General features: G+C 38.4%; 1 protein-coding gene across 7 annotated transcripts in view; it reads right to left on the bottom strand.

Annotated features, from left to right (window-relative positions):
• Window positions 1–2,374: 2,374 nt before the first annotated feature.
• The window catches only part of LOC131028836 (uncharacterized), a 233,591-nt gene continuing 210,066 nt past the window's right edge, over window positions 2,375–25,899 (bottom strand). For all 7 annotated transcript variants that reach the window (XM_057959191.2, XM_057959196.2, XM_057959195.2 and 4 more), the window contains 2 exons: window positions 3,247–3,321; window positions 2,375–2,736 (listed from right to left, as the gene is read on the bottom strand). In XM_057959191.2, the coding sequence (XP_057815174.2) occupies window positions 2,617–2,736; window positions 3,247–3,321 (195 nt within the window). In that variant the 3' untranslated portion in view covers window positions 2,375–2,616. The remainder of the gene's footprint in view (window positions 2,737–3,246; window positions 3,322–25,899) is intronic.

The following is a 25,899-nucleotide window of genomic DNA, read 5'->3' as shown; positions in this document are numbered from 1 at the left end:
AAGGTTTGTCCTATTTTATTCTTCCAATGATCGTTTACTATATTTAGCAAACTGGACTCTGTTCATCAGTCTTGATTTTGTCGATCACAATTAATGATCTAGCAGTTTCTTTCTCTAGATCAACAAGACGATCAAATATCCTGCTTCGATCATGATGTCAAAGAATAAAATCTTTGCCCTTCGATTTGCTTTGAGCCGCAATCCTCTGCAATTGATCTGTGATTTCCGCAGTAGACATTTAATACAGACTTAGTTGGCAACTATCTCGTCGACGCACCATTTACCTACCACTGCATGTTCGCCACCTAGAGTCCACGTGACATCTCTGTCAGCATCCAACTCACTTGATTGTGTCGGTTCAAACTTAGTCACCGACCAAACATGCTACCGGTATACACTAACCGGTTAACCTTCATATCGTGCACTTCACTATTTTGCCGGTTAGGTCATGTTATATCGGACTGCACTTACTGGGTTTGCTTGCTTACCGGTTCACATACTTACCGGTTGACATCAACATGCCAACAATCTCCAATGCCGGTAACAACATCTTGCATACCGATTGACATACTTACCGGTTGACATCAATGACAATACAATGCCAACAAGTTGTTTGTTTAATTGAGGAGCTGCAAAAACTGAAATGTTGTGAAGACAAGCAAATTGAAAAGCTGCACTAAAAGCTGAAAAGCTATAATATTTGTAATGGATAAGAAATTGTTTTTCTGTGATGATGTTTTGTAAGAAATGCTACTAAGTCATTTTGATGATAAAAACTGAAGTGTGGTTCAACAAGGAACAAGAAAAGTTGCAATAAAATACCTATGCTACTGAAAAGATCAGAGTTAAATAAATTTCAATGCCGATTGCTCTTAAGTCTTAACTAATGTAAACTAGTCTAGTCCAATCAAAACTGAAATTAAACCTAAAACACAAAAAGAAAACAAATCCAGACTTGAAAAAAATGTAACAAGCCTAGAGCGGAGATTCAAATGTTGTCCTTAAATTTGAACACCAATTCTCATGATTTTGTGTGTGCAAATCAGCTAGAAATGCCTTTGAGATTGAAAACCGATTAGGATATGACTGGAAATGACTGAAAAATGGATAAAAATTGTGGAAAAGGCACCTGACTGGTTGCAAGAGGGCTGACTGTGACTGAACTGTGTTTCCTCAAGTTTTATGGCCTTTATTCTCCTCGTTTTCTATTGAAATGGGGTGTGTTTTTAGGTTGATAAATGGGCCACTTAAGGGTTAAGCCAACATTGGAAGAAAAAGAAATGATTGAGGGAAAAGAAAATGCAAGGACCGAGTCATTTGGCACTTGGCAGACCATATAGAATTTTTTTTTATGAAATTGGCAGTTTACAACAGAAGACGATTTCATAATTGTCACGGAATTTATGAGACTATTGTGATGCTCATGAAACTATTGTGGTGGTTTCAAAAGGGCTATAGTGGTTACAAAATCATCCACTGCTGATGTGAGATAGCCATAGTTACATGATTGCTGCAACAATCACATAATTGCTGCCTGCAAAGAACTGATGGCTCACCCAAATCATAGGAAGTGCATGTGATAAAGACCCAAAAAGAAAGGAAAGGCATTAAAAGGCTAAAAGGAGCTGAGGCATGTCAGGAGAGGTGTAAGAGATTTGACTCATGACATTCATCTTGGAGATAAACACTAGATGCCATTGTTTTTTGCCATTTCAGGCTTTTGGAGGCATTAGTCATCATTGAACTCGAAATTACCCATGCCTTTTTAAGAACTTTCATTATTCACATGCATCTGCAACCACAAATGTCATGGTCACATTTCAATCTTTTTTTTTTCTTCAGCCATTTTAATTTATTTTAGTTGTTCATCGGCTGCCCCTCCAACAGTAAGACATAGAACAATCTTAACTTCTCTTCCATTTGAATCAAAGAATTTATGGAGAAAATAAGGTTTTATGTTTCCATGAACTGCACAATTATATAGCCAAAGGGAATATGCTGCACCTATAATCATCCCAACTGCAGCTGATGTGGCTACTAAGCTACTGATTTGGAAAGCCCCTATGAAGATGGGAAATTCATTGTGATACAGCTAAAGGTGGCATTCAAATAAGACAAACCCATAAACTAGAAGACATCGACCCTGAAAAAATAATCTTCAAAGAGGGCAAACAAGTTCAGCTTTTTCATCATCAGTTTAGAGATGCAATTTTAACAATAAGAATGGTCTTTTTTGGAGAAAAACCTCTCTAGTAAAAAAAAAATTACACAATGCGACTCATGTACAATATCTTCCCTTGCATCTCTCCTTTAAGATCACAAACTTATGCACGGATGAACAATGTTAACTGTAAAATTTATTAAAGAAAGGCAATAAAATAAAGCTATTTATTTCTATATTACACTGTTCTAAACAAGTAAGCTGAAATCCTCTTGGGGTTATTACAGTAAATTGAAGTTTTTGTTAAAAGTGGCTTCACTAAAGACCCATTTTTGGTGGATATGCCTTTACAAATGAATGAGAGTATCTTTGTCTCTATTACAAATGATCTTGGCTACAGCTATATTTATGGAAAAAATGTGAAGAATTAGGCCAAATGAATAAAATGATTTAAATTATGCCAAAGAATACTTCGCCCAAAGAGACAAAACCCGGTTTTCAATTAAAGCAGAAGAAGAACCTTCAGCAAATGCACTCATTGCTCTCAGGAGATTTATAAACTTCTCTCCTTGGTCCTGAGCAAGGAGAAAAAAAAAAGCCATTAGGAACAAGTTTAAGCTTCATCTGCTTGCTTATTTAGTTTCATATATACTTTCAAAAAGCATGTTTCAGTGTAGGACACATTTGGAAAAATGAATAAATTATAATTTTATGAACATGATAATTATCACTGTATGTCTCACCAACAAAGATAAATCACGAGATTTTTATTATGCGCCCCTTGTGAACAGCTATTAAAATCATATTAGAATTCCTTATAACAAAATTTGCATGATGCATATTGTCTTAACTGGGCCCTGCCTGCATGGTCGCCTACTAGATTAACCCTATCTAAACTATTACTCTACTAACCAGAATGTGAAATTACAGTGTAGAGCCATAGATACTGTCTTGGGAAGACAGATGGCTTCTCTCAGCTAGTAAATTGTGCTAAAATCAAAAGGTGAGATAAGTCATTGCATGTAATGATAAGAAAGATATACGAGCATTTTTCCAAAGATAACTTTGTAGTAAAGAGAATATACCTCTGGTTTCTTAAATAGCAAATCACTAATCTTAAATGGGACCATGCAGAATGGAAGATTGCACCTTAGAGTTGCCTGATCATAAAACAAAAACCCATATTAGATACCACAATATTTGCTGACAAATGTACTCTGTTGCTAAGTTATACCAATATAATTTTCCACTCCACAGTAAAATAAATGTAATGAAAGAGTCTAAGATCCTATTCAATATGCTAGTGATGTTTTTGTATTTTCAAACTAGATGGAAAAGTTTGTAATGGTCCAACAAACTTAAAATTTAAAACTAGCAGATAAAGCATACAATTATTAAAGCTTATAGCAACCTTCACAGTTCACACAATAAGGAAAACCAGGAAATTCAATCAAATTGCATGCAGTATTTCACAACTTAGGTCACATTATTGAATTTTTTTTTTGAATAAATTTCAAGTGATGTCATACGTCAGTAATGATTTATCTGAATAAGAGACTATCATTCTGAAGCCCTTTGCCACAGCTCAAGGGTAGTGGTTAGTACTATGCTAGCAATGTCCCTTTTATTTTATTTGTTTTAAGAGAGTATTGTGGATGAGACCCCTATCATTGAGCTCATAAGGAAAAGTCTCATTTAGTCCCATTTAAGGGAACAACTTCAGCTGCATGGTAATTGTGAGCAGTTTAATTAATTTCCCTTTTTTTAAGACCATATATTTAAAGAAATGTGTTAAAGCATACGGTCAAATCCTCAAAAAAACAGGCGGCATGGGATCACACCCCAAAGTCAAACCAGCTGAACAGGGATCAAAAGTAAATACATGTCCCTGGAAAGGGAAAAACAAAAAAGCATGCAAGGCAGCTTTAAGAGCAACACCAATATTAAAAGGGGGGTCCTATCCTTTGGGCTTATCCCACCCACCACCCAGTAAATCCCTGCCACCATTCACTGGATTGTACAAGTAAATATGAATGAAATACATTATGATATCTTTCTGCAATTACTACTATGAATTTCTTAAAGTAATTGGTTTTCACCTTTTTAGTTTACTTGATTAGATTAAATGCATATTGAATTAGGCAGTAAACATCAATTAGGTCAATAAAGATATTTATTAGTCTAATAAGAGTTGAATTACTTTGAGCAAATATGAAGTTCTCTAAGGGTACAAGTCACAAAGTTAGAAGGCATTGATAGCCTTTAAAGTTTAAAATAAGGGAAGAGGCATGGTAACCGTAATCATTGTGGTGTATGTTTCTTTCTGAAAAGACAGTTAAAAAAGTATTTTATGGTTTATCAATAAACACTTTGGTAGAATGCTCAAGTGGTCCTTGTGGATAAATACTATCAACTGTTCGGTAAAAAATGTCTAGGTTTTCTCATGAGCAGTCCATTTTGATTCCTGCTAAGGTCCAGTCCACAGATTTTCCCATTATATTTCAGGATTCTTTTTCAATCATGAGGCCATAAAATTGCGACATAACAGAACTGGTTTATTGAAATACTGTTATATATTTTCTCTAATAAGTGTTTTACCTCCACAATCAGGACTGTAAAAGTTGAAATCATAAGCATTTCTACTTTTAAAATTTTATGTCTTTTACTTAGGTTCAGGATTGATGCAGAGGGTTTGGTGTTAATGAGCAATTTCCTTGGCTTCTTTTGTGGGTTAGCACTTGGCACCATCCAATGGTCCAATACCTCCAACCTTCCAAAGGTTCTTAAGCTTGTCCTTGATCCTTCCCAAGGATCAATCCACTCAGGACAACTTGGTTTCACAAGGAGACTCCTACTCCTATGTACTCAACCCCTAAACCAAGACACCTCACAACCCCAAGCCCCTTGCCAATAGGACCTTTTGATCAAATGGTGGAATATGTCATATGTGGGTGTTTGAACATGTTTGACAAGGTATTTGCATTGACTTAGACCACTTTGGTCTGTGCTTACAAGCCTTTTGTGCCTTTTGTTCTTAGTGACCTAGGAAATAGGGCTACAAGCAATTAGGCCTCTGTTTGGACTTTTTCCCCTCTATCTACCAAACTCTCTGAACAACCCCTTGGACAAATTTGATATTCAGATACCCTTTTGGACCCTCTAAAGGGTTTCAAACTTTTGCATTTGGGTTTTGAGTGCAAGTGTTCAAACCCTATTGTGCCTATTTTAGCCTAGTTAGCCGGTATAGGGGTTTTAGGTCTCAAAACCTTCACCAGTCAAATGGGAATGAAGTTAGGGCTTTTGGAGAGGGTCTGCACATGTCCAAGGGTCCCCTCCATGCAAGTTTTGACCACCGCTTTGTCCACTGCTCCAAGGATACAATCAATCGTTCGCTGCACATACTTGCCACATGGGTAATGTCAAGTCTAGGGCATCACTCCAAAAGTGCAAGGTGAGATTTTCTGCTTCCCAAACCAAACAAATCATCTAGTATACAAGGTAATCCAACATTCCCCAGGGTTTCAGACCATTCCCATTGAGGAATGTTGAATGGTGGCTCCTTTTGCATCCAAACCCTGATTTTTGGGGTTTCTACCAGGCAGCGAGAAAGAAAATTCAATTACTCCTCAACCACAGAACAACAAGACCTCAAACCTACATCAAATGAAAGGTGATTCACTGTTACAACAGATTCAAGGCATTAGCCCTTCCAGATGTCCGTACAAATCCGTACCAAAGCCAAGAACACAAGAAAATGCAGTAAAGATGACAGTTTCAGAATTGTAGGAAGCATAAATTTCATTCAAAGTCTCAATCTAACCTTTGGGAATCGTTCCTCAGGCTTAAATAAGGCCAAGGAATCCTTCCAACCACTTCCCAACGTACAAGTGCAACCAACTAGCCGTTGGGCAACCACAACTCAATTTTTTGCAAAATTGCCTATGACAACATAGCAGCTTTTGACAAATTATTACATCACACTTGCCTTCATACCAAAGGTTACAAAGTGGACACACAACATCTCTAGGACCCCTAGACACCAAAAACATAAATAAAATGCCCATAAAAGGCTTTTTTTGACCAAGTACACACCTTGGAGCCTTAGGGCTTATTGCATAGCATTGGTAGCATTACCACATCCATTTAGGACCTACACAGGAAACCTTCAAGGAAACACATTGTGTTGCATTCAAACACATGTTGAAAAGATGCTACCACACCCTTGAGTGCCCCTTCACCATACTCCCCTAGATAAGAAAACTCAAGTCCCTTGAGTTGCCAATCGGGTGACTGAGGTGCCATGCTTTATGATATCACTTTCAGACATCCAAGTAGCTTTAGACTTAGGGAGGTCCTTCCACTTGACCAAGTAGTCCTTGTAGACCCCTCTTCTGGTTTGTTTGATCACTTTAGAATCAAGGATACTCTCCAACTCCAAAGGTTTGCTCGGTGGCAAATCCTTCACCCAATCTACATCCTCTTCCACAAGAGATGAACCGGGTGCTGCATCAGGTAAAGGACCCTTGAAGGTTGTCAAATCACACATTAAAAATGGGAGAGATCCCCAAATCTGGTGGAAGCTCAACCTCATAAGCATTGTTACCAAATTTATGAACCACCCGGAGAGGTCCTATCTTCTTCATGAGCAGCTTGGAGGGTTGGCCCTTGGGCAATCTTTCCTTCCTTAGGTAGGCCATCAAATCTCCTACCTAAAACTGAACATCCCTTCTCTTAACATCTGCCCTGAGTTTGTATTTTTCTGCACTTTTGTGAAGTGAAGTCTTGACTTGATCATGGATCTCCTTCATAGTGATGGCAAAGTCCTCTCCTTGAGCACTCCTTCTTTCCATACCTCCAAGGTCTCTAAGTTCAAATACCCCTCTAGGATGTAAGCCATACACAACCTCAAATGGGCTTCTCCCTGTACTTCTATTAACTGAATCATTATATGCATATTCAGCTTGTCCAATCACCAAATCCCAACTTTGTCCATGCTGCTTGGTAAGGCATCTAAGAAGATTGTCAAGAGATCTATTAACCACCTCAGTTTGGCCATCAGTCTGAGGATGGTATGCTGAAGAAAATGACAGATTGGTACCCAATTTCTTCTAGAGAGTCCGCCAAAAATGACCCACAAACTTGGAGTCTCTATCAATGACAATATTGAGAGGTAGACCATGTATCCTTACAACTTCTTTGAAGAAGAGTCCTGCAATATGAGATGCATCATTTGTGCATTTACTTGGCACAAAATGAGCCATCTTGCTGAACCTATCAACAATTACAAATACACTATCAAACCCCCTAGAAGTTTTGGGCAAACCAAGTACAAAATCCATGCTAAGGCTTTCCCAAGGCGTAGTAGGAACCGGTAAAGGTTGATACAACCCAGCATTAGTAGAAGCTCCTTTTGCCCTTTGACAAATGGGACAATTCTCCACAAATCTTCTTACCTCTGCTTGCATCTTAGGCCAGAAGTAAAACCTTGATACCTGCTCCAAAGTTTTATCCAAACCAAAATGACCGGCTTTTTCCTAATGATATTCTCCCTCATAGAGCATTGAAGAATACATAGTTGATGCCCCTTAAAGAGCAATGCATCCTGCAACATGAAATCAAGGAACTTAACATGAAAGGAATCAGAAAACTTAGTACATACATCATAAGCATCCTTAAAATCTTTATCCTCCTTATACACGAGTTTAAGAGAATCAACACCAACACTTTGACATTGGATTTCTTGGATAGTGAGTACTCTCCTACTCAAGGCATCTGCAACCTTATTAGACACACCCTTCTTATGATTGATAGTAAAAGTGTAAGGTTGAATTTGTTCAACCCACTTGGTATGCCTTTGATTCAACTTCTCCTACCCATTAGGAAAACTCAATGCATGGTTATCAGTATAAACAATGAACTCTTTTGGAAGAAGGTAATGGCGCCACTTTTTAAGTCCTTGTACCATAGCATAGAGCTCCAAATCATAGGTTGAGTACCTTTGCTTAGCCTCATTCAACTTCTCTGAAAAGAATGCCACCGGATGCCCTTCTTGACTAAGAAGTGCACCTATTGCCTACTTGCTTGCATCACATTCAACTGTAAAAAGTTGATCAAAATTAGGGAGCCTCAAGGTAGGAAGTTCTGCAACTTTCCTCTTCAAAATCTCAAAGATTTGGGATGCCTTCTCTGTCCATTCAAACCTGCATTTGATTCCTCCTTTTATAGTGTTAAGAATTGGAGCACAAATATGACTAAAACCCCTGATGAATTTTCTATAAAAAGAAGCCAATCCATGAAAGCTCCTAACATCCCCTACTGTCCTAGGTGTAGGCCAATTGACAATAGCCTCAACCTTTGAAGGATCCATTTTTGAACATCCCTTAGAAACCACAAAGCCTAGATACACCAACTCAGTTTTCATGAATTCACACTTCTCAAGGTTGATTACCAGTTTCTCCTCATGAAGCTTCCTCAAAACCTGATCCAAATGCTTCAAATGCTCCTCCTTGGACCTGCTAAACACCAAGATGTCATCAAGATAAACAATAACAAATTTGCCAATAAAGTCAACCAATACCTCATTCATGAGGTGCATAAAGGTACTACGTGCCTTTGTGAGCCCAAAGGGCATCGCCAACCATTCATATAAACCCTCATTTGTCTTAAAGGCAGTCTTCCACTCATCACCAAGCCCGATTCTAATCTGATGGTAACCTGATTTCAAATCAATCTTTGAAAAGTAGCAAGATCCCCCAAGATAGTCCATTAGGCCTTCAATCCTAGGCATAGGAAACCGGTACCTAATTGTGATCTTGTTAATGGCTCTAGAGTCAGTGCACATTCTCCATGTTCCATGTTTTTTTGGTGCCAACATAGTAGGTACAACACATGGGCTTAAACTCTTCCTAATCAACCCCTTGTCCAATAGTTCTTGCACTTGTCTTGATATCTCCTCATTTTGTTTGGGAGTCATCTTATAGGCAGCTTTGTTGGGTAAGGTTACACCAGGGATCAAATCAATTTGATGACTCATTTCTCTGATGTCAGACAAGTTATCAGGCATGTCTTTGGCTACAACTCCTTCATATATATCCAACATGGCTTGTACTTCACTAGGAACTTCTTCCTTTGCACCATTCTCTTGTTGAGGTTTATCCTTTGGGTATAAGACTAAAGCATAGCCTTGGGTCTCCTCTTGCTTAAGGACATCTGAAAACTCTTTCCCACTAATCATCATGACACTTGGACTAACAATCTTCTCTTCCCCTTGATCAGGTAAGGGTTTTGTTGTGATGTTTTCACACATCGCCCCATTCCAAATGGGGACCCCCTACTTTTTAGGCCCTCCCGGTCTTTTGGCTTGCGTTTTTTGGGTCTTTTCGCAGAAGTCTCGTTAGTCTCTTTGCTTTGCAAGTGTTTGGGGGTCATATTGATTAAGTCTGCTTTTTGTTTGAGCAAATTTGGTTAAGTGTAAAACTCGTTTTGTTAATTTTAGGGTTTCTACCTTCAGTCCTAGATTTTAGGGGTTTCTTTTAGGGTTTTTGAAAAACTAAACTTAGAAATGGAATCGTGATCCTTCAAGGAACCTCCCAGTAAAATTTAAGCGAATTCTGAGCACTTACTATTTTTAGTAAGTTTCACTGCCTCTCGGATTGGTCTAATTTTGCCAAAAATCAAACTTACTATTTTTCGTAATTTCTATTTTTAGTAAGTGCTTTTCTGACCTATTTTGCCCAAACCTTGACATTTTGAAACACTTACTATTTGGGAAAATCTATTTTGGCAGGTTCATCCCTAAAGACGCTGAAGACTGAACGTTCTTGAAGATCATTTCTAAATCCGGAAGAGTCGAAAGGCAGACAAGTTGGATCAAAAAAATGGTTAAGTTTGGAACTCCTATTCCAGAAGAGGAAAGCATGCAAAATCATCCAAGTTTGGAAATTCACATCAATCCACCAATGTCATCCTAATCCGAAAATGGCCTAAAATTTGACTAAGTCTGAAAAATTTGAAAGATCTTCCAAAATCCAGAATTTGCATTATGATTCTTAGGGACCTGAAACCACTCTCAAACATCCTGGCAATATATATGAAATATATACTTAAATGTTATATTTCATATATATACATGTCCTGAATTGGTAGAAAACATCAAATTCCTCCTTCATGGCCAAAATCCGCCCAAGCACTCAGCAGTGCGCCAAAACAGAGGTCTCACGGAGGATTCACAAATTGATGAAATCCTCCTCCACAGCAAAATTCCACCCCAGGCCAAGGACAGGCACCAAAATGGATGTCTCATGGAGGATTCACAAATTGACAAAATTCCTCCTCCAGTGCAAAATTCCGCCCAACACTTAGGTAGGGCGCTGAAGTAACGAGGTCAAGGAGGGAAGGAAAAGTTGTGAATTCCTTCCTCAGGTGAAATAGTGCCCAAGCCATGATCAAGGTGCCAAACAAGAGAGATGAAGGAAAATGAAAGAACAATGAAAATCCATGACCCAAGCAAATTACCGCCCAAGCACAGGATGGGGCGCCAAATCCATGAAGGCATGGAAGAATGCTCAAACTCATGAATTCCTCCTCCATGGAGAATTTGCGTCCAAGGGTTCATTAAGGCGCCAAAACACACAAGGCGTGGAAGATGGAGAAAATTCAAGATTCCAGGGAATGGAGGGACAATGCCTTGGCCAATGAAAGGATGTTGAAATGGCTAAGTTAGGAAAAAAAATCAAGGATGAAATGATGAATTCCACCATGAAGAGTGAATTCCACGCCTAAGTTGGAAAACTGAAAATTTGTCTGAGGCACGCGAAAATCCAGGTATCAAGGAAGGACATGGGAAGGATGAATTTCCTCTATCAAAATCAAAATTCCAGGCCCAGTTAGGAAGTTGAAAATTTTCTAAGGCATGGAAATAATGAAATTCCTTCACCAAGCTGAATTCCACGTTCCACGCCTAAGTTTAAAAGTCCGGGATGGAAATTTCCAAGGCAAAGGAGAATTTCGAGGGTCAAGGAGGAATGGAAATGCAAGAAATTCCCTCGGGAATAATTTTAAAAACCCATTTTTTAGACATCGAATCCAAATTTCAAAAGCTTTACAGATTTGGAATCATGAGAGAATTCTTTCTCTCCTGGACTCGAGTCCTAAATTTTAGGAAAGTTCCTAAAAAATAGGAGATGGTGAAAATTGATGGAAAACCTTCTTCAAGCAAGGAAAGTTGAGGAAACTTCAAGAAAATTCTTCCTGAATCGAATTTTCCCTCTCCAACAATTCCAGATATGCAGGAGTGGATATACGACAATGGGGTCCACTTCCATGGCGAGGATCTATTGAACACGTCGCAGTAGAGTGGCGCATTCATTACTGGAATATTTGACCAAATGGCGACCCGATCATTGCATGTTGAATTTATGGTAGATTCCTTTTGCATACAGTCGCCGCATGTGGAAATGGAGCATTTATGACATAATGGGGTGATTTTTGCATGGATGAATATTCAACGCATGTTGGGTGAATTTGAAGGAGGTGGTGCATTTAATGCACAATGGATGCTATTTTGGGTACTTTAGAATTAATTGTATATGGGCATGATGGGTTATTAATTGGAGATTCCCACCTTGTTGCATCTTGAGTGGAGAATCTTTTGGGAAAACCCTAATTAGGGTTTTGCATGTAGCCAGGGCTTGAAGCCTATATAAAGGGGTGACCCCCTTCATTTGTAAAAGGAGGGAGCTTTGTATGAAATTGTTGCGATAAGTTTTGAGATAATAACAATGAAACATTGTTCTTTGATGGTGTCCACTTAAGTTATTTTTTCAAAGCTTGCATGGTTTCACCTTCCTCACTTAGATTAGAAATAGTAAAGTGCTTTGATTTCAATGGAGAATGTAATGGTGTCTAATGAATTTCCATTGTTCATACTTTTTGCATCTAACTGATTGTAAGTTGCACTGTAAAGTTAGCCTAAACCCCTAAATTTGTGCTAAGTTAGATTGTGGATAGTCGTTTGGATTGCGTTGTTTTTTGGTATTCAAATGCACCTTCTCGATTTGAAAATTCCTAGCATCCCCAGAAGATTGCACTGGTTCTTGCAGAGTTGTAGTTAAACTTGGCGAAGCAGAGCTTGGTTTGTTTGGAATTTGTCCACCAAAGCATTAGTTGTTGATATCACTGCCCTTAGGAGTAGATTTAGATCCTTCTAACCCTTTCCCCTTTATTTCCAGTTCATTCCAGTTCAGTCCGTTTGAAGCAAACGCATCATAGCATTGCTATATTTGATGATGAAGTTCCAGCCACAACAAAGAGGTGAAAGAATGATGCAAACGTAAGGCCCCTTGGATTACTAGCAATCACATCAGCCAACTAAGTCATGTCCGTAGCATAAAGGAACCTTGGAGTCAATTGTTTGAACTTCTTGCAATCTTAGCATGCAATCGCACTTTGATCAAGAGAGAGTGAAGTGACCGTTAGGCAACTTTATTCTGTGTTCGACGTAGTCATAAAAAACACGTCAACAGGTTCCATCCTAAACTGCTTACCATTCTTGGAGATGACATACACATTCTTTTCCCCATCATGTTAAGCTTTGACATCATACTGCCAAGGGCGGCCTAATAACAAGTGACAAGCATCCATAGGAAGGATATCATACAAGATCCTATCCTTATAGTCTCCTAGTTCAAAATCCACCCAAGTTTGTTCATCTACCACTACATGCTGCCCCTTGTTAAGCCAAGACACCCTATAAGGACTCACATGTGGTAACCTTTTCAATTTTAACTTCTCTACCATTTCTAAAGCAACAATATTCTTAGTGGATCCAGAATCTACAATCACCTTACAAACCTTACCATGAGACTTACAAGTAGTCTTGAAAAGTGACTTTCTTTGTGGTGGCTTGTTGCATTGGGGTACCTTCAATAACGTCCTCCTTAGCATGAGGCTTTCTCCATCCAAGGTGGGACCTGCATTTCCCATGGGTGAATTGACACTTTGTCCATCATCCTCTTGCACAAGTTGATTCCTTCTTTCTGGTCCATGTGAACTAGAAGCTTTCTCTGGGCATCTACTCATGGTATGACCCACTTGGTTGCAATTGTAACACTTGCCAGTGAAAACACCAGGACCTCTGCCTTGACTTCCTTGCCTACCCCTACCAAAAGGTCTTCTTCCTCCCCTAAAGCCTCCATTCTTATTGTTGAGCTCTCCATTGGACTCTTGCTGATTAGAGTCACCATTTTTAAAAGGAGTATTTCTTCCTCCATAGCCACCTCTACCTTTGAAATTCCTACCTCCCCTTCCTCTATTGTTTTGCTCTCCTCTTCTCCTTATCTTATCTTTCACTCTCAATGCCAATTGGAAACATTTGTGCATAGTGTTTGGAGCCATGATGCTGATCTCATCTTGGATGTTTTGCCTTAACCCATTCAGGTATCTAGCCACCTTCTCCGCCTCTTCTTCATGCTTCTTTGACCTAAGACTTAGTTTTTGAAATTCTTCAGTATATGCATTCACATCCAACTCCCTCTGTCTGAGATATTGCAGCTTCTTGTACATCTAAACCTCATAGTCTATTGGTAGGAATTGATCTTTGATTTTGCTCTTCATCCTCTCCCAAGAGGATATCTTCTTCTTCCCTATACTCATCCTTTCTTCTTGCAACATTTTCCACCACAACAAGGCAGATCCCTTGAGTCTAGAATTTGCCAAACTCACTCTTTTCTCCTCAGGAACTTCTTTGTACTCAAAGTGGTTATTGAGTGCTTCTATCCATTCAAGCACCTCTTCTCCATTCAAGCTACCGCTATAAATAGGTAAACTTTCCACATTGTCTCTGAACACTGATTTCAAAGCATCCAAGAACATCTTTTGATCAGGTGCCATATTTTGAGGAATGGCCTCCTGCTCTTCATTCTCCTCTTCTAATTCATCATCACAAGTTTTGTCCTTTCCCTTGGTCTGTCCAGTCTCTTTGAGTTTCTCTTCCAGCAACTCCTCTACCATCTTCTTGATGGCCTCTGGGTTCATTGCCTTAGGAGGCATTGTATTAGCCTCTCCTCCAAATTCTGAGTCTGACATACACTATTCCACCCTTGGTATAGCTCTAATACCACTATGATGCAGAGGGTTTGGTGTTAATGAGCAATTTCCTTGGCTTCTTTTGTGGGTTAGCACTTGGCACCATCCAACGGTCCAATACCTCCAACCTTCCAAAGGTTCTTAAGCTTGTCCTTGATCCTTCCCAAGGATCAATCTACTCAGGACAACTTGGTTTCACAAGGAGACTCCTACTCGTATGTACTCAACCCCTAAACCAAGACACCTCACAACCCCAAGCTCCTTGCCAACAAGACCTTTTGATCAAATGGTGGAATATGTCATATGTGGGTGTTTGAACATGTTTGACAAGGTATTTGCATTGACTTAGACCTCTTTGGTCTATGCTTACAAGCCTTTTGTGCCTTTTGTTCTTAGTGACCTAGGAAATAGGGCTACAAGCAATTAGGCCTCAGTTGGACTTTTTCCCCTCTATCTAACAAACTCTCTGAACAACCCCTTGAACAAATTTGATATTCAGATACCCTTTCGGACCCTCTAAAGGATGTCAAACTTTTGCATCTGCGTTTTGAGTGCAAGTGTTCAAACCCTATTGTGCCTATTTTAGCCTAGTTAGTCGGTATAGGGGTTTTAGGTCTCAAAACCTTCACCAGTCAAATGGGAATGAAGTTAGGGCTTTTGGAGAGGGTCTGCACATGTCCAAGGGTCCCCTCCATGCAAGTTTTGACCACTGCTTTGTCCACTGCTCCAAGGATACAATCAATCCTTTGCTGCACAGACTTGCCACATGGGTAATGTCAAGTCTAGGGCATCACTCCAAAAGTGCAAGGTGAGATTTTCTGCTTCCCAAACCAAACAAATCATCTAGTATAAAAGGTAATCCAACATTCCCTAGGGTTTTAGACCATTCCCATTGAGGAATGTTGAATGGTGGCTCCTTTTGCATCCAAACCCTGATTTTTGGGGTTTCTACCAAGCAGCGAGAAAGAAAATTCAATTACTCCTCAACCACAGAACTTCAAGACCTCAAACCTACATCAAGTGAAAGGTGATTCACTGTTACAACAGATTCAAGGCATTAACCCTTCCAGATGTCCGTACAAATCCATACCAAAGCCAAGAACACAAGAAAATCCAGTAAAAATGACAGTTTCAGAATTGTAGGAAGCATAAATTTCATTCAAAGTCTCAATCTAACCTTTGGGAATCGTTCCTCAAGCTTAAATAATGCCAAGGAATCCTTCCAACCACCTCCCAACGCACAAGTGCAACCAACTAGCCATTGGGCAACCACAACTCAATTTTTTGCAAAATTGCCTATGACAACATAGCAACTTTTGACAAATTATTACATCACACTTGCCTTCATACCAAAGGTTACAAAGTGGACACACAACATCTCTAGGACCCCTAGACACCAAAAACATAAATAAAATGCCCATACAAGGCTTTTTTTTGACCAAGTACACACCTTGGAGCCTTAGGGCTTATCACATAGCATTGGTAGCATTACCACATCCATTTAGGACCTACACAGGAAACCTTCAATGCAACACATTGTGTTGCATTCAAACACATGTTGAAAAGATGCTAGCACACCGTTGAGTGCCCCTGCACCAAGGATGCTTATAATCCTATTTACTCTAATGGCAAACAACGATCATGAGATATTGTGCTCTTGCAAAAATATGCTCATACAATAGTAAATTTTCTTCAAGTTAAAATGCTTGCCAAGAACTCCTCATAAAATTGTAAAATTATCTTAATGTTGAAATGCTTGCCAGGATATGCTCATAAAAAGAATACTTTCCAAGCTATGTTAGCCCTAATTTCTAGGACAAGGGGATGGGAGAACACGTTTTGTAATGTCCTCTTTCAGATTTACCCTAGATTATGCCCTAGAATTACAATTGCAACAAGTAAGGGTTAGGGTTAGCTTCCTTATCAAAGAAAATATCTTATTTAAACAATAAGGGCCTGGATTTAGATCCTGCAACCATGACCAAGGATTCACATACACATTTATATCTCCCATTATTAGGATTAGATAATAACATATAATAATTTTCAAATCAACACATACAATATCTATATTACTTCTTACTATTCAAGCATATTTGGGTACGGGAGAAGAAGCATGATAGGTCCACCTGAAGCCATCCCACACTAAGGCCTAGAGCGTAACTTTGGCCCTCTTGGCCCCAGTGGCAGGCAACATGGACATCCACTCGGGGTGGCCTACCTAGTGGGGTGCTTGTACTCACTTTCCCTTTCCATGCCTCACCTCCTAAGGTCAATAGCCATCATTGCAGAGTTGGAGAGGAGAGCATAATGGGGGTTTCTTGATTGTCCTATCTAAGCCCAAGAGCAGAACTTCGGTCCTCTTGGCCTTGGTGGCAGGCAAGATGGACATCCACTTGGGGTGGCCTACTTAGATGGCAATCCTCCTGATTCCCTCTTCCTTACAGCTCCTCCCACCATACATGACGGGGGGTTTACAGACAGATTTATTAATCAGACATATGCAATTTATATCAACCATACATATATGTATATAAGAAATGAATATTGACAATTAATGCATAAGCTAAATATATACCACAAGAGCTATTATTCAGATTATTAGATGCTGATTATAACAGGTCTGAATCAGAAAAGTGAGAGTCTGATCGTAAAAATGTGTCTGCTGTTTACACTTTTCTGACTCTGATTATTGTTCCTTGTTCGCTGATTGCTGTGATTAGTTCTTAGTCAATGATTGTAATTTTTGTGATATTTCCTTATTTGATATGGAATGCTTATTTTATTCCTACTCCAGTCGGGTCTGATTTTCTGATTATAGATTTAATGTTTCCTCTTCTTATTTCCTATTTCATTCCATTGATTAGTTGATGCCCCCATCTCCAATGAGTTGATCTCCTTTTTATACCTTCTCATTGACGGAGTCACAACCTTTCACAAATGTTACCTTTTGAAAAGGTGTAACCCTCCAACCATGATCGCTGGTTTTGAGCCCCATTTTACTTTTAATTAATTGATGCCATTGATTTGTTAATTCAAATTTCTTTTAAATGACTTCATTAATTTTAGCGATCCCATTAAGGCTAAGGCTGTGATTATCTTGGCAAGGATGCAAGACTAGACAAACAGGTATGTGTCAGGGATTGTCAGAAATTCCTCTAAACACAGGGTTTCCTTTTTGGAGGAGTACGGCTGGCAATATAAAGAAGCAATGCACCAATTAATACCCCTCATTCATTTTAGCATTTGCATTAATATTTAAAATGCAGCAATAACTTAATATTCTAGGATATAACATTTTCAAATAAATCATTAGAAGATATAATGGAATATTATATTATTTACAAGATAGATATCATGGGATAATATATTATCTGCAGAAATGACTCCACACAGCAGCACCTGATAAATACATAAATCTGAAGTCAAATCCAGAAATCTCTATTTCATATCCTTTGACCATCTCATTTATTTTATTATTATTATTATAAAATCCCATTTAAAAATGGGGACATTCCACATTTCCGAGTTCCAGATTTTTTGAGCCATTTTTGGGGACGGCCAAAGGATAGCAAAGGGGACGACTAAATAAAAAATAGGGAAAATTTTAAATATTAATATGAAAACATGGATAAAGCATATGCATATATACATTATAGAACCTTAACATATAACATTTGTGTTAAATTGAGAGTTCACATGAGAGTCAAATTCAAACAAATTCGCAAAACCTGAACCTTAATTTAAATTGCTTTCAGAATTCATTGTCAACATGCATGTGATAATGTCTTCAGACATGTAGTGTCGCGGTTTAAACACTGTGTTGGTGAAGCGGCCACCAAGGTTCAAATCCCTGCTGGGCCATTGTCCTCGTGGACTTGAACAAGTGAAGTGTGGGGATGAGGTCCCCTGTTTGTGGCCTCACCGGTTGATAGCTCCGAGTCAAAAGCGTTCATGTGGAGCCGGAGGGCGTGTCGTGCCAGCGTCACCGGTCATGTTAAAAAGTTTACCAGGCATAGTTTTAAAAAAAAAAAACATGCATGTGATAATAAAAAATAGCATAAAAGTTCTAAACTTATAACCTAAGAAGCACGGTTCGGCTCTCTAGGCCCCTAGTACCAGTTTGGATCTTGGTTTGGTTCGCCTATGGGTCCGGCCAGGGTTCGCACCCAGGTGGACTGGTTCAGCCTGGGCAAACCTAGGGCGAACCTAGGCATCTGGTGGCCCAAAAAACAATTTTATTTTGCAAAATTTAATTGATTTTTGAAATCCGCCACTTGGAAAAGAAAAAGAAAACCCTAAAAGTGACATCTAAAACATAAACTTAATTCATCTCTCCTTTATTTGTTTTGCAAACATTAGTGTTTTCATTGCAGGTTGAGCAAATAGGAGTGAAGATTGATTTTTGAAGCTTAAACAGGTGTTGCAGCATCATTTCTACACATTTGCAAGCTTGGTTGAAAGAGGTGGGTTTTTGTACATTTTTTTCAACCATTTTTGTTTCATAATTTATTTGTTTATTTTCCCTCTTTTTTTTTCATTATTTTGTTTTTGTTTTTGAACTTTTTCATATAATTTCTTGCCATAGGAACTAGAATGGCATCTGCCTCTTCTTCCATAGGCACAAATGGCAATCAAAATAGAGATCAGATCCAAATTCTGCCTAAGGAAGTATGTTGACATTATCCGATTGCTTCTAGGAGGTGGGGGATTTTGTTGGAAATGCCAAAGATGTGATGTAGAACATAATAGTTCATATTATCAGGTGGTAGGCCATTTGTGTGGAATACCAAGAAGAGGCATAAAAAAATGCCCTGGAAAAAATGGTGTGCCATACCACAAGAGACGGTGTTGAAATATATTAGGGAGCATGAAGAAGCAGAAGAGAGTGAAGTCCCAAAAAAACAAAGGGAATGCAGCCCCCATCTAACCCCAATATTGTAGTAGAAAACCATCCATTTTCTTCCACAACTAATCCTGAAAGTGAAGCACCCATTGCACACAAAAGAACAAAGGGGCCTTTAGAAACCACATTTCAAAATGAGAGTCGAGATATTGCTGACCAAGATGTAGCAAGATGCATATGTGCAAATGGGTTGGCTTTCAATGTTGTTTGCTCCCCATATTGGGAAAAAATATTGAAAAGTGTTAATGAAGCTCCAAGAGGGTATAGAGGCCTAGGTTATGAGAAGGTATGTGGAACCTTGTTGGAAAGAGAGGTGAAGGGGGTTGAAGATGCATTGAAGCCCATAAAGGATTCATGGGCTAAGACATGTATATCCATTGTTTCAGATGGGTGGAAAGATTCTAAAAATTGCCCCTTGATCAATCTCATAGCGGTGTCCCCTAACGGGGCAATGTTTTTGAAAGTTGTCACTTATGAGGGCTAGGTAAAAGATGGGCAATTTATTTGAGATATTCTCATCATAGATTGCAGACTTGTCAGGTTCGCCTTGAACTCGCCCAGACTCGCAAGTCTGTTGGTGGGCCGAGTCGACTCGCCACAAAATCGTGAGCCAAGCCCGAGAGAGTCTTGGACACAGACTCCCGACATCTGTGATGTCAGAACTCACGAGTCCTGAAGAAGGGCTCTCGACACAGGTTTAGACACCCAGTCCAACATTAAAACACTTTTTTTTTTAACTTCTTCACACATTTGACATGTGTTATTGCTCAAAACAAGTCCGTAGGGCTTGAAGGAGAGGAAACAAGATCAAACAAGCAAAAGAGATCTAGGTAAGGATTTTTCTTCTCTTTTTTTTTTCATTTCCATCTATTGAAAATTAAAAAAATCTTGAAAAACAAAGGGATATGCTAGCAAAAAAATTTCCATTTCCCTTCCTAAGTTATTTCCTTGTTTTTTTATAATATTTTTTTCAAATAATTCATTATCATTTTTTTTGTTGATTTTCCACAAAACACTGCTGATTTTTTTTATTTTTTAATGTTAAAACACCAATGGCAAGTTCAACTCCAAGGGCAACCTAGCTAAGAAGACAAAAAGACAAAGCATGGAAGTATGGGATACCAAGAAACAAAAAGGGAGAGGTCACTTGTACCATATGTGGTAAATGGATGATAGGTGGAATCAATAGATTAAAATACTACATTGCAAAAATACTTGGACAAAATGTGGAGGTATGCCTCAAAACAATTACAAAGATTATTCGAGAGATGAAGGCCCTCCTTGCTGAGTATGATATGCAAAAAGAAGAACGACAAAAAACAAAAGAAGCCATAGCAGCTGCAATGAATCCCACACTATCCACTTTGGGTCCCCTTGGTCGTGAAAGTCCAAGTTTTCGTCAACCACATTTATCTTTTGGTGACAATGAGGGTGAGGCTAGTGAGACTCCTCTTAGATCAGACCCTAATTACTTTGTTCCACGCAATGTTCCAAGAGAACAATCTTCACTTGAAGGTACGGGATAAAATAGAGAGAAATGTGAGCAAGAAAGGATAGCAGCAGCAAACTTTTGGTATTACGATAATTTACCTTTCAATGCGGTGAACAACGCGTATTGGGAAGGTTTGGTTAATGCATTTACAGTTGCAGGCAAGAGGTTTAAGGCCCCAACAGCTAGAGACTTTAGTGGGCCATTGCTAGAGCAAGCCGTAAAAAATACGCAAGTTGTGATTGATGATCAAAAAAGATTTTGGAGGAGAAAAGGATGCAGCATTTTATCGGATGGATGGACAAATAGATGGAATAGGACTCTCCTCAACTTTTTGGTGGCTTCTAATGGTGCAATGGTATTTCTAAAGTCTATTGATGTCTCAAATGAAATGAAAAACGCAGAAACTTTGTGTAATCTATTAAATGAGGTGATCCAGGAAGTTGGAGTTGAGAATGTTGTCCAAATTATCATGAACAACGCAGCTGCATATGTAGCTGCAGGTAGAATGCATAGGGAGAGGCATCCTACAATTACGTGGAGTCCTTGTGTTGCACATTGCTTGGACTTGTTATAGGACATTGGGAAGATTGGATGGGTGAAAATGGTGGTTGAAGATGCAAATAATGTCACCAAATTCATCTACAACCATACTTGAGTCCTTTCTTTGATGAGAAAACACACAAATGGCAAGGACCTTGTGCAACCAGGAGTGACACAATTCGCTAGCCATTTCCTCACTCTGCAGAGCATTCTTGGTGTCATTCCTCATCTTAAGCAAATGTTTGTGTCTGATGCTTGGTTGGAGTCTGCATACTCCAAAAGCACTGAGGTGGAGAAGATTGTAAGTATTGTTTTTGATGAAGGGTTCACCAAAAGTGGAGAGGAGTTGATCAAAGTAAGTAACAAACACAAACGTAAACTTTATACAAGATAAACTATTTTTTTTTTTTTTTGAGGGGTTAATTTTGTACTAATTTAAAATTTGTTTTCATTTTTTTAGGTGACAAAACCTTTAGTAAGGGTTCTTTGTATGGTGGATGGAGAGGGCATGCCAATGGGTTTCATTTATGAGGCCATGGATAGGGCCAAAAAGGCCATTTCACATTACTATGGCAGAAATACAAGAAAATGTGAAATCCTTTGGTGCATCATTGATCATAGGTGGACAAACCAACTCCACCAATCGATACATGCCTTCGCCTACTCCTTGAACACGGAATTCTACTTCTTTGATTCATTTAGGGCAGATGACAAGGTCATGGCACGTGTTTTTGAACGCATTGATAAGATGGCACATGATTTTGAGTTGAGAGACAAGCTTCTTGATGAGTTGGAGGTGAGATTTGACATTTGCTATATCTTACAATTTATTTATGAATTTGGAAATGTTCATTGTTCAAGATCTACAAGGGTGTAGAGGGGAGACTCTTCTCTTCAGAACAAGCAATTGTCAGGAGAGAAAAAAAACTAGGTAAATAATTAAGTTCAGTATTACAAAAAAAAAATTAGAAACTTGATTGTTACATTTTTTCTCAATTCTAATATTTTTAAATGATTTTTTGTAGATTTATGGTGGGAGAATTATGGTGCTGGCACGCCTAATCTTCAAAAGATAGCCATTTGTGTTTTTAACCAGCCATGTAGTGCATCTGGGAGTGAATGGAATTGGAGTTTATTTGAGAACATTCACATGAGGAAGAGAAATAGGTTGACCTAGAAGCGCCTCAATGATCTTGTTTTCATTCGATACAACCTTCGCCTTCGCACTAGAAAGGTGGAGGATGTTTCACATGAGGCCATTGACTTGGATGAAATTGATCCATATGGTGATTGGACCATCAATGAACAAAATGATGGTGATGATGTCCTCCTTACCGAAGATCTTGCAGAATTAGAGAGAGGAGCAGCACAAGAAGCAAAAGCAGCAGGATTGGATGAAATGGAGGAGGACGAAGATGAGGACTTTGATGTTGAAGAAGAATCATCTCATCATTTAGATACCTCAGCGCCTACTACTACTAGCTCAAGGCCTGAAAAATTGAGTTATGTTAAGAAAGGAAAGAGGAAGATGTAGTCTTCTCTTTAGTTTGTTGTTTTTCACATTTGGACATATCATTATATGTAATTTTGTAAACATTTATAAATTTATGTTGCTGTTATACATTTTAAAGTTTGAAACTATGAGTATGAATGATGAAATTTCAAATATTGAGTGTTTGGAGATCATATGAGGTGTAATGTTTCAATTATGGCTCTTTTGTTCTCTAAATGCATTAATTTCTTCTTTTTTTTTTGTAAAACTATGGTTTTCTTTTTTGTCGAATCCTTTCCTAAGTTTTTGCCATGTTTGAGTTTGAGTCCAATTTATGGGCTACCGAGTCCAAGTTTTCCAGCTTTGATTCTCATCTCTGCCATTGAGACAGTGGGACCTTGTAATGTTGTTCAAGTCATAACGGGCAATGCAAAAAATTGTAGAGTTGCTGGTTTGTTGGTTGAGGAATGCTATCATCACATTTTTTGGACACCATGTGTGGTCCATTCACTCAATCTTATGCTACAAAAGATTGGGAATAAAATTGATTGGATCAAACAGATGTATGCAGAGGCTGAGGACATCCAGATGTTCATCACAAACTACCACATGTCTCAAGGGATTTTTAGATCTTTTTGAGTTTGGAGCTATTGAAGGTAAGCGAAATAGTAATTTAATTTTACATTTTCTGATTTTTTTTTTCAATGTTCATAATTTGATTGTGTAAGCTATAATGTGTATTCTTCTTTAAAGTTTGTCTTTATTTTTTAATCATTTTGGCATTAATTTCTGTTATATGTTGCTGAGACCCATTTTGCATCAAACACAATCGTCTTGAGATGACTTTTGAAAGTTAAAGAGGCACTTTGCAATATGGTGATCAGCCAAAATTGGGCTATTTGGAACCAGAGCAGCACTAAGAGGGCAACAAGAATTAGGGCTAGGATATTGGATGACTCGTGGTGGGATCTTTTGACATATCTCCTTAGTTTCACTGAGCCCATTATGAGCATGATTCGCTACACCGAAATGGATAGGCCTTGCATTGGAGAGATTTATGATGGCATTGACTCAATGCTTGAGCAGATGAAGTGCATTATAAATGCAAAACAACAAGACCCCAAGGAGAAATTCTTCAAACAAATGGAAGCAATTGTTGTAGAAAGGTGGAATAAGATGACCACTCCTTTACATCTTGCCTATGCCTTGACACCAAAGTACTATAGCAATCAATTTATTGATCAACCAAGAAGGCTTGCACCATGGAGAGATTTAGAAGTGTTTGATGGGTACAAGGCAACATTCCTTATACTCTACCTTGAAGATGATGTGCGAGATGTAATTACAAATGAGTTCATAGAATTTGCTAATGGAAATGGTCTAAGTGTTGACCCTCTTTGTCAAAGATTCAAGAAGGATGCTCATAGTTGGTGGTACTTCCATGGCACATGCTTCCAAAACCTACAACCCCTAGCAGTCAAAGTTTTATTGTAGGTTTAATTAATTAAAATTTATCACAAGTGAGTTTTATTTATAGTTTACTTTGTCTTCATAGGTTGCTAGTAATTTTTAATTTTATAAATTTATAACTTTAATTGTTTACTTTGTCTTCATAGGTTGCTAGTTCATCTACATTAGAAAGAAATTAGAGCACATACTCTTTCATCCACTTAGTAAAGTGCAATAGATTGCAATCAAAAAGAGCGGAGAATTTAGTATATGTAAATTCCATCCTACGTCTTCTTTCACACAAGCAACATAGCAAGGGAAGATGAATGTGTGGGATATATAACTTGAGCATACTAATTTGGATGCTTCCGCTTCTCACCTTGTTACATTTGGTGACTCGGAAAGCGAGCAAACTTATAGTGCAAGTGCAAGTGGCATTGGCATTCGTTCATCTAATGTCAATGTCAATGATGAGGAGGATGAGGATGATGATGTTGATGATTTAGAGAATCCATTTGATGATTAAACTTTAAAAATTAAAACTAAAGTTCCAATTGTTGAAACGATGATACTTGAAATCGGCATTATTATTTTGTCATTTTGATATTGAACTTGATGTATATGATGCTATGATGGTATGATCATGATGCTATGTAATGTTCCTAGTGGGGAAGTTATTTATTTGAAGTTAAGACCTGCAAACAAACGTTAGTGCTCCATAATATGCAAGATAAATAAATATGTGTGCCAATTATATAAGTAGTAAAACTATGTTATTCGACCTATTTAACAATTAAAAGCTTATTGATTGGTTACTGGCTATACAAAAAAACAGTCCTTAGATTGATCTTACCTAGATTGACCCAACCCTCTAATGAGAACTCTTTCTCAGTTAAGACAACCCAGGTAATATCTGCCTAAGGTCTCTACGGGATCTCTATTAATGAATGAACTCATTAATGCTCTCAAACCTGGCAGAGATCCCACCTCTGTCCAAGCTTCCCTATCTCTGTCATATGCATATGGTTAACCTCTACAATATATATTGCCTCTAAGAGATTTATTATGAATCTCCCTCTGAACTCTACAAAGTGTTTAACTCATCTAAGGAGATCATGCCTTTCATGTTTTAGTATTTAAGTTCTTTATGGATTTTGGAAATTTGCGTACCTTTTGCTCTTTCCTGTATCCTAGGCTCTGGGCGTTTGCATTGGGCTTCTTTCCCTGCGTGCAGAAAAGGCGATGCTCTTTCCAGTGTCCTGGGCTCTGGGCGTCCGCACTGGATTCCTTCCCCTGCGTGCAGCAACGGCGACGTTACTAGTCCGCGTATGTGCGAAGATACACGCAACTCCGAGCTGTGCGTGACTGCGTTGCCGGTGGTATTCACTGGTTTTTTTTCTCCAACTCGCTTTCCCGCACCTCTCTCTTCTCTACCCTCGTCTGTGTTTGCCCGACGCTTATTCATATGTTTGCGTTATTGGTCGTGACTTTTGAAAGTCATGTTTGGGGTTTTTTAATTGTTATGGTTAAGCCATATTTACTTAAATCATACATTTGGATCATTTAATGTCTTTGCTATTTTATTATTTAAATATTTTAATCTTTTTCATTTTATTATTGGGTATGCTTAATTAAGAGAATCATGATTTATAATAATAATAATTATTTACCCATATTTTATGATTAATGATCTCTTAGTTATTATCCACTTGATGTATAAGAATGATTATTATTTATCAAGCAATTTATGATTAATATATAATATTCATTATTTA

This window comes from Cryptomeria japonica, chromosome 5 (genome assembly GCF_030272615.1).
Source record: "Cryptomeria japonica chromosome 5, Sugi_1.0, whole genome shotgun sequence".
NCBI classification, from domain to species: Eukaryota; Viridiplantae; Streptophyta; class Pinopsida; order Cupressales; family Cupressaceae; genus Cryptomeria; species Cryptomeria japonica.
Note: the sequence above shows the minus strand (reverse complement) of the source record. Positions and strands in the feature narration are given on the sequence as shown.